The sequence below is a fragment of the Malus sylvestris genome, chromosome 6, assembly GCF_916048215.2.
Source record: "Malus sylvestris chromosome 6, drMalSylv7.2, whole genome shotgun sequence".
Lineage (NCBI taxonomy): Eukaryota > Viridiplantae > Streptophyta > Magnoliopsida > Rosales > Rosaceae > Malus > Malus sylvestris.
This window is the reverse complement of record NC_062265.1, coordinates 31,036,779-31,046,651: the sequence shown is the minus strand read 5'-3', so window position 1 is coordinate 31,046,651 and position 9,873 is coordinate 31,036,779. Positions and strand designations below refer to the sequence as shown.

General features: G+C 36.2%; 1 protein-coding gene across 1 annotated transcript; it reads left to right on the top strand.

The window, feature by feature from the left end:
• The first annotated feature begins 5,524 nt into the window (after positions 1–5,524).
• Positions 5,525–7,810, top strand: LOC126625739 (homeobox-leucine zipper protein HAT5-like). The gene is made up of 3 exons (XM_050294797.1): positions 5,525–6,035; positions 6,632–7,026; positions 7,121–7,810. Exons 1-3 carry the CDS (start codon positions 5,900–5,902, stop codon positions 7,562–7,564), a joined length of 975 nt encoding a protein of 324 aa, XP_050150754.1. The 5' UTR covers positions 5,525–5,899; the 3' UTR covers positions 7,565–7,810.
• Positions 7,811–9,873: the final 2,063 nt, after the last annotated feature.

Here is a 9,873-nt window from a genome sequence, read left to right as displayed (position 1 = left end):
CACATTTGTGCCATGTGGCTAAACACTTAATTAAAAAATTCAAAATAATTAATTAAAGAAAAGCAAAAAAAAAAAGCCAAAACCCAATTCGTCTTCCCCACCCCTTCTCCCCATCCGAGCACACCCCTAACCCAAATCAGACGCACCCTTTCTCCCGTCACCAACCCCGTCCCCCAATTTTTCCCCCAAACCATCACCTCATCCTCTCCTCCCGTTGCAACATCTCATCCATCGACAAAACCTCAAACCCCAAAAAATCCAATCCCAGGCTTTTCTCTAACCCAAATTCTCCACCTCTCTGTACACCACTCATATGGCCGCGAGCATTAGAGAAAGACACCCACATCGACATCGACCTCCACGAACCCTTCACCACACCATTCATTACAGAGATAGAGGTTGAGGTTATGGCGAGTTCAATGCAGGTGGTGGATTAGTTGTTAAGCAAAATGGAGCTACCTATTGAGCAAAATGGATTAGTTGGTGAGCTCAGCACATGTTGTGGATTTCGATTTGGGTAATCGGAGCTACCCGATTTGGGTAATCGGTGAGCCTAGCCATTGTTGTCCTTGCTCTGTAATTTTGTGGAAATTGGGTGTCATTTTTATATTTCGGTTTGTTGCTCGGGTGGGGAAGACGAAGGGGGTGGAGGAGATGGAGGGGTGGAGCCGTGGAAGGGATGGATGGATGCTTGGGTGGGGAAGAAGAAGGGGATTCTGGCTTTTTTTTTTTTTTTTTAAATTTAAATAGAGAAAATTATTATAATATTTTAAATGAGTAAAAAAAGAAAAAAAATTTGTCATGTGGCACAAATTGGTCAGCCATGTCAACACAAATATGGTTGCCACGTCAGCTTTTAACGGATCAGTGGATGAAAAATATAACGGATATATGAAATTGAAATAAAATATGACGTGAGGTATGAAATTGAACTATTTAATTTTCCCCTATAAAAATCCACTAAATAGAACTATTTAATTTTCTTTAATAAAAACCTCGATGGTATATGGGGATATCTTATTAAAGAAAACTAATAAGATATCCCCATAGTTCTATTAAAGAAAATTAATAGTGGATTTTCAATTTACCCTAAATAGAACTATTTAATTTTCTTTAATAAAAACCTCGATGGTATATGGGGATATCTTATTAAAATAGAAAGAAAAAAAAGCACTTAATCTGAGGTCACAAACCTTACCTCTTAAAAACGAGAGATGGAAATTTTTTTAATAAAAACACAGGTTAAATGACATTTCATCTTTATATATGCTCTTGCTTTTGGTGCAAGGCATAAGTATCTTCCACAAGTGTATATTTTCCATATCCCAATTTTCAGTAGATGATGATAGGAATCAGATTTTGAGTGAGGTTTTTCTTTTTGAATGGAACTTACGACACATTCATTGTCTCAACATCACCATGAAGGGGTATACTCATCTGATTATTCTTAATTTTCATAGAATGTAGGTTCTCCTGGGTAGCGTTTCGCCAAGGTGAACATTAGTATATGCTAATCTTAACCACCTAACTAACTTAAGAATATTTTCGGCCTTTCAAAAGTTGTGGCTCATAAATATAACCAAGAATCCTGCATTGTTTAGAGATTGAAATGTGGATAATTATGGAATATGATTACGATTAATTCGTAAGCAGACGGTGCAATGGGATATGACTAATCTTACGTTCCATGTAAAAGAACGCTTGCAATATGTATGTAGCTTTGCACACAGATAACTTGGAATTTATCAGCTGTATGTTATGGAGTTGTATTGCTAAAAAAATTTATTTGCCTAAACCGAGCAAAGTGGCGTTCTAAAAGTCATACAGCTGACCCCACTTAATGGCTGGATAGGGCTTGGTTGTTGTAAAGCATATCTGTTTCGACGACTTCAACTACTTAGTATGAAAGGGAGAAAATTTTACGAGAGCATCGATCTGCTGGTATGGATCAAATCTCTGTTTCATATATGCCACAGAAAGTTAGATTTGCTATAATCTCCCTTTGTATTGCAAAATCAATTCCAGCCAGAGTACTGTAAAGCAATGGAAAAGAGAGAATGCCTTTGAAAATTAAAGAATAACACAAAAATTCCTATTTCACAAAGATTGCTAAACCTAAAAGTAGACGTTAAGATTTCCTGCATATACTTCCAGTATTCAAGTCTTTCTAATCACCTTCTAAACAAGAAGCATAGAAACCCCAGTTAAAAAATTAGCAGCGACGATATCCAAAGTTTTGCGTCAGCTGTTTAAGGTCCCAAATGTTGCATGAAAAGAGAATGCAGTAGCCACAAACAGTGGCCAATAAAAACTCTTCTAGCTAGAACCACAAATTCTGCAGTGGTTTTTAAGCAAATGCCTTGTTTCATCTGAAGTTTTGTTAGCAATAGACACGTGTACAATCAAGATGATGTCTCCTGGCATCATATCAAGTTGCCCTAGCCAATAGAGACTGACCTAAATGGTGGGAATAATGCGAAATGGGTTCTGAGGGTGAGGTGAAAGAACTACTACAAGTAACAACCAATAAGGCAGCAGACAGTTGTGGTGGTTTTAGTTTGCCCTTAAATAGAAGGGTTGAAGGAAATACCAAAAATGCACATCGTATAGATGTCGGTCAACATGACAAGGTCGAGAAGAAATTCTGCATATTCCTTATGTTCTCCATTGAACATGTACATCGAACATGTTCTTTGCTTTGATTTTGAAACAACATGAAACTGTGAAATTGAAATCTCCTCCAATCCACGTATGTTGGAGCTGCCACTTCCAAATCTAGTTTGAGCTTTTATGCATGGTTGGTTAATTAGTAGATGTGAGTTAGACTAGTTGGCTCGAACAGTAGTGTGTCCGTTTTCTTGCATCTGAGCTTAAATTTCTCATCCCGTATTTTAGAGTAGTTTTAGAGTAAGTTGAGGTTGTTGAGCCATCAAAAGGGATCGCTTAGAGGATTTGCATTAGAATTGCTCATATGCTTGGAGAAGGCAGAAGAACCAAATCACTTTCCACTTGTTGCAATTCTAAATGAGAACCCAGAATTGGGTTCCTAAAGCAGAATTGGATCAAGAATCTAAGATTGGGGACTAGATCTTTTACACAGTGGATATATGGGCTTTGGCTCATTTTGGATAACTCCCAAAATGCAAAACAAATTATGGGCTTATGATAAAAGTTTATAACAAATTATTGGGCTAAAGAATCATTTACGAAAATAAATTTCGAACACTCGTTTTTCTTTGACGTATCTTTATTTATGTTCCTTAATTCTTCTTTCACTTATTTAAGTCAAAGTCCATTGATAAGTAAGGATGTGCGAAAATCACTTTCCTTTCTTTACGTAAACGATACTAATGGATGGAAGAATTAGACACCAGATCTTGAAATTGTCTAGTTGATATCAAAGCAGTCACCAACACGAAGGGAACCTAGCAACCACTTTGATTGGTAAGTGAAAAAAAAATTAATGACATGTTTACGTAAAATAATACTGAAATTTTAATTCCGACTTTCGTATTAAAATTCCTCTCATTCCTGATTTCACGTGTATATAATCAAATTACAAAAATATATATCTCTCACATTGCAGTCTTCAATCTCCTCAATTCTTCCATCTCATATTCCTGACTTTCTCGATTCGCGAATCCCTTCATACACATTACAAGGTTAAATTAATGGAATATTTTCATTTGACTGCAAATAAGATAAGAATATTTGGGCACGTCACTGAAGTTTTGGCATATATGGCTAGCTGAGGTTCATGCTGATATGAGGCTGAGATAGAAATATTATTTTCACACATTTAAATTTTTTTTTTTTAATTTTTTTTAGTTTTTAAATCTTTTATGCACATCATTAAATAGAAATATATTAAAAAATTAAAAGAATGTGAAAGAAGTAATTTTATATGTGTAGATATAATATCCCGCTAAGATAGTGAGACCAAGCGAATATAAAATCCGTATGAAGAGACAGGACTGGCCCACCTTACGTAGACGTGGCCCAATGGTGGCCCGCCATGTTGAATCGCGAGGCGCCCGGGTGGTTGAAGTGGCACCGAGTGGTCAGAGTCATAGAGACTGGGTTTCTGAGTCATCTGTTCGGACTCGCTCCTTCATGAATTCTGAAAGCGACTGGTTCGACTCGATGCCTTTGATTCTGTATTCTCCCTCGTTTTCATCTTCCATTACCAGCACATTTACCATTATGCCCTCCCCTGCACGTTCCACGCTCTCTTTTCCATCATTTTCTTGTAGAATATGTTTACAATATTTAGAATGTTGTTTGCACGTCTTGCTAAACGAAAAAAAAAATCAAAACTGTGTCCATACGATATGAACAGGTCTCCCTCCCCTATGCTAGCTCTCTGTGATTTTTTTGTGAAATATGCACATTTTTCTTTTACGATGATGTTAAGGAGACAAATTATTTAAATTATATTATGTAAATTATTAGACGTGATTGTTGATGATTGAAGTATTATTTAAGTCATGATTAATGTACTTATTTATTATCGATGACATATCACGTGATTGCAAATTTAATCCAAAAACTTGGTCTACAAAGAATATGGTGCTTGCAGAAAACCTCTAGTGAAAGAACAAGAGTACCACAACCGTACAACCATTAAGTTACGTCAAAGCTCAAAACGTAATGAATATCATGTCAGTATTCCTCATGGCACGTCTTGGATTTGGCGCTGATAAATCAAACGATAATGGTTAGGGGGAGACTGAAATATCTTTGTGAGTCTTCCTAGCCCTCAAAAGGTTAGACTGGTGAGGCGAACCCACCAGTTGGTCCTTTTTTTTTATATAAAAAAATGCTTATAAGCTACTTATCCAGTGATAGTGAATTAGATAAACGAATCATATAGGATACAAAAAAAAAATTTACATGTCATTGACTCATCCATTACAAATCATAATGTGTCACAACTTAATATTAAACTAACTACAAATGTAATATTGTCTTTGCATTTGTATGAGTCAAACTTAAGACCCGTTCTAACAAAGTGACGACTACTGACGCTAGACCAAATAGTCATGTGCCTTAGCACAAATTATTAATTTCTAACATTTTGATTTTATTTATGGGTTTCACAAGGTATTTTAACCCCATAGAATATTAGACAAATCAAATCATATACAACAGAACACAATAACAAGGCCTTATTTTGTAATTCTAACAAAGATTTAGAGACCACGTACTTGGAACTGAAAACAAAAGAGAAAATGAAATGAGATGATTTTAGGATTATGCATATGTCGGTATGAAGAGATTTTTCAATGTGTTTGAAACACGTGTCAGTACGTAATATGTCATTATACAATTAAAAAAATTTATTTTTTTAACAATGTTCGTTAAATTACATAATGATATCTGACGTATCTTATACTCCAGGCACAATTATAAAATAAGATAAGTATACAATTGATGCTTTAGAACGAAGGGCAGCATTGTAATCAGACCCCCATCTTTGTCCTGTAACCCCTTTGGGTTTTACTATATTTATCACCATCACGCTGCGTTTTTGAGAAAGAAGAAGGAAACTCTCCTTCGCTCTCTCTCTTTCTCTCTCTCCTCTCTCTCTCTCTCTCTCTCTGTGAAACTTCCAATTTACAGAGCTACTTCGTCTTCCACTGTTTCCACCACCACGTCCAATTCAACGTCCCACAACTTCTCCTTCTTCTGAGTGATGGGTGTGTGCAGCCGCTGTTCCCACACTTCCCACATCACAGAAATCATCATCACCAGCTTCTTCCGCCACAAAGCGTGATTCTTTCCAAACCCTGAGCTTCGGATCACTCACCATCTAAAAAATCAAGCTGTGATGTTCACTCGAGCAGCTTAATAATCACATAGTAAACAATACTAATTCGTCGGAGTGTTAACTGTAAACATGGCCGGTGGGAGGGTCTACGGCGGCGGAAGTTCGTCCGGCCTGAGTGCTTTGTTTCAGAACCAGAGGGGTTCTGAGCGTCTTGATTCTCTATTCCTTTCTGGGTCATCAAATTCTTCGTCTGCTTCTTTTCTCGGTACTATTTCACTCTCTTTGTACACTGTTTCTGATTTTTATTATTTGGGCTGTTTTTTTTTTTTGGAAAAAAATTATTATTATTAAGATGAGGGCAATGATTTGAAACTATTACACATGATAGTTTTGAACCCAACACCCTTGCTGGGATATGTGACCACATATTTGGTCATTTCTCAATTTATGCGTGTCAAAAAAAAGTGTTGAGTTTATTTATCACTAATTTTTCAGTGTTTATATTCTCCTTAAATATTTAGTCTTTTGCTATATATGGATATGTTGATATGTATATGTTGCTGCTTAACTTGTGTGTGAATCAAGCAAAAATTAAAATTTGCATATAGTCCAGGCCCCTGTTCATCTTTCAGGTTATAATTATGTTAATTATTTCGGAATTCGGAATCGTAGAATAATCAGCTGCCAAAACAAACACACACTTTGTGATCAGAGCTGATCATGGAGTGAGTGTTTATGTTCATCATTTTTAGATATAATCCATATGATTTGTAGAGGAAAATTGTGTGGCAGGATGTTGTTCTTGTGTGTGGTATTGTTTTGGAAGATGGTATTATAATTAACAGATAACATCTTGTTCAGGTTCAAGATCTATGGTGAGTTTCGAAGATGTTCGTGGAGGAAGTGGATCAAATAGGTCATTGTTCCGCCAGTTTGAGCACGAAGATAACGGGGACGATGACTTGGATGAGTATCTCCATCAACCTGGGAAGAAGAGGCGGCTAACCGCTGATCAAGTCCAGTTTCTCGAAAAAAGCTTTGACGTGGAAAACAAACTGGAACCGGAGAGGAAAGTCCTGCTTGCAAAGGACCTTGGCTTGCAGCCTCGGCAGGTTGCGATATGGTTCCAGAACCGCCGGGCAAGGTGGAAGACAAAACAGCTTGAGAAGGATTATGAGGAGTTGCAAGCCAACTACAATAATCTCAAGGCTAATTGTGAAAGCCTTTCCAAAGAGAACGATAAACTAAAGGCCGAGGTAGCGATTGACATCGGTGATTTCCTGCCTTAATTTTTCCATTTGTAGTATTTTTCTTTCGAATTTGACATGATATGTCTGAATTGGTCATCAGGTTACTGTCCTCTCAGACAAGCTGCATCTCAAAGAGAAAGAGAGGGGAAATTCAGAACTATCTGATACCAACAGATTATCTCAAGAACCGCCGCAGAAGCCAATTGCTGACACGGTCTCTGAAGGCGAAGTATCAAAAGTCTCAGCTGTGGCCTCTAAGCAGGAAGATCTTAGTTCAGGCAGGAGTGATATATTTGATTCAGACAGCTCACACTACACGGATGGAGTTCACTCTTCACTCTTGGAGCCTGGTGATTCTTCGTATGCTTTCGAACCTGAACAATCTGACCTTTCCCAAGATGAAGAAGATAACTTTACCAAAAGCATGCTGCCTCCATACATCTTCCCAAAGATTGAAGATGTTGATTACTCCGATACACCTGCGAATTCATGTAATTACGCATTCCCGGTGGAAGATCATGCCTTTTGGTCCTGGTCTTACTAAGTTTCTAATGGCAAATCTGAATCCCCGGGGTATTATCATCTTGTTTGAAGTATGGCATAGAAGTGAAAATAAGTCCAAGCAAAATGGCCCACCCCGATCCAGATGTGGTGGTGGGAACTAGGTTTCAAAAGATGGTGGTTTTTGCCCCGTTGTAATCTTGTTTTTCATGGGGATCTTAATTAGTGTTTAATGGACCATTTTTGTATGGAATTTCATGTAATTAAATAAAGTTTTCTTGTTAAGAAAGCTTGATGGGAATGCCTCTCATTTCATATTTTTTGTTAAAAATGTCATGAAACGAGTTTTAAACGCGAGCCCTTACTAGTTCCTCTTTATGCTTCTATCCCGATATCGCTTGCCGTTTCTTGCATACCAAGAAACTTTTCAAGCTTCAAATCAGTTGTGGAATGTTTAAACCAAAAGAGATGCAGATGATTAGCATGTAAGTAAACTCAATTGGACCTTTTGTACTAGTTCATCTTCCTATTTCATCGAGACGTTGACTTTCCGAGCCAACTTATGTTCAATGGTGTTTTGCTATCGTGAGCTTTTTTTTATACGATTTGGCTGATTTGGTATTGCTGTACTTTGAAAAAAAACTGCTTCTGCTGTGCTGTGAGAATAAGTTCATTTTTGCTGCTTCATGTTTTCATTTTTTTTTTCACCAAAAACTGTGAAAATAAGCTGTTTTTAAGTGTTTACCAAACACATTTTTGAGCTCAGCTTTTTTTTTATACTTATTTTTTTTTATAAAATCACATCAGTACCAAACCAGTGTGTGTATATATATGTATGTATACATATTACATACACAGAAATTCAGTTGACTTCCATTTACTGTTGCTAGCTACAATTAAAGTCTGGTTGCACAGATTTCTTGTGAAGCTGAGCGAAGCAAAGCATCCAAAGGTATTGCTCTTTCTTTCTTTCATATTGTGGGGGTCAACTTCATGATGGTGTGTCATCCATTTTATTTTCTTTCTATTTGTATTCTTCTACTTTTTCTTTCCTTTTGTATGGTGGAGGCCAAAAGATATAGGCGAAAAACTGCAGTTGGGTTGCTCTATCACGTTTGTCTATTCACGACACAAATATGGAAAGTAAATCCTTCGTTAGTAGGGTTTACAAAAATGCAAGTCCCCTTGCGTGTGTCTCTGAAGTAATGTAACAGGGCAACTCGACTGAAGTTTTTCTCTCACGCAGAACTCATGAAGTTGCCAACCCATGAAGTTTATAACTCTTCCTCCTTTCCATATAATCAGTACTCTTGGTTTCGTTTTGGATTTAGATTCTTGGGAAAATGGCGACCAGAACTGGTGATATAAAATATGATTAGGATAATGCTATGGATATCATTTATTTAAATCATATTTGGTAAACTATATGGTGTGGTTGTTGATGATTTGATTATTAATTAAGTGTTGATTAACGTGTTTATTTTTCATTTGAGACACATCACATAATTTGCAATGTGACAAAAAAAAATTGATTTACCTAGCATTACTATTATGATTACCATATCAATTAGAAAGGATCCCATTAAGCGAAAAGGAGGAACAATTTGGCACACAAACCCATCAAATGATGTTCTTGCTTTTATCATGTTGAAAACTATGATCTTCGCCAAATTGCCAATAAGGTTAAGTGTGTTCGAGGCGCTTCTCTTGTGTGATTTCTCTAGCAAATTGGATCAAACTTTTCAAATTAGCGACGAGTGCATTGGTGCTGCCTTTCTTTGTTGGGAAGTTGGGAACTACAGCTTGTGCCACCAAAAATAGGTGTGCTCACTATCCACCAATTTACCCATTAAAGAAAGGGATTGGTTGAAGGACCACATACATTTCAAATCAAGCCAGAACATTTTGACAATTTTTTTTTAGATACATTAAGGAGGCACATCAAATTATCCTTTTGCGTTTGATAAATTTTTATGAGTAATGTGATCAATAAGGTGATCATTAGATGTGTGAAAATAAATTTAGGAGTAATTAGGTTTTCATCCTTATTTTTACTACTCTATTGATTAAAACCTTATTACTTTTCAATTTTTGATCAAGGTCCTTTGTATTAATAATATCACTAATTATTTCAATAATAAAATATTTTTTATTTCTAAATATATTCATTTAATATTAAAAATATTACAATTAGTATATTTATATTTATGGCTAAATTTTTTATCATATATTTTTATTTTTAGTTTGTACCCATTTTTAATTTGCAACCCTTTTTTAATTTGTACCAATTTTCCTTTCAGTTTTAATTTGTACCCATATATTAATTTCTTTTTGTGCCCATATTTTTTAAAG

Bases quoted from the DNA above. Each gene is read 5' to 3' on its own strand.
- LOC126625739 (XM_050294797.1), top strand. From the start codon at position 5,900: ATGGCCGGTGGGAGGGTCTACGGCGGCGGAAGTTCGTCCGGCCTGAGT. The intron at 6,036-6,631 runs GTACTATTTCAC...CATCTTGTTCAG, and splicing joins TTCGTCTGCTTCTTTTCTCG to GTTCAAGATCTATGGTGAGT. The intron at 7,027-7,120 runs GTAGCGATTGAC...ATTGGTCATCAG, and splicing joins ACGATAAACTAAAGGCCGAG to GTTACTGTCCTCTCAGACAA.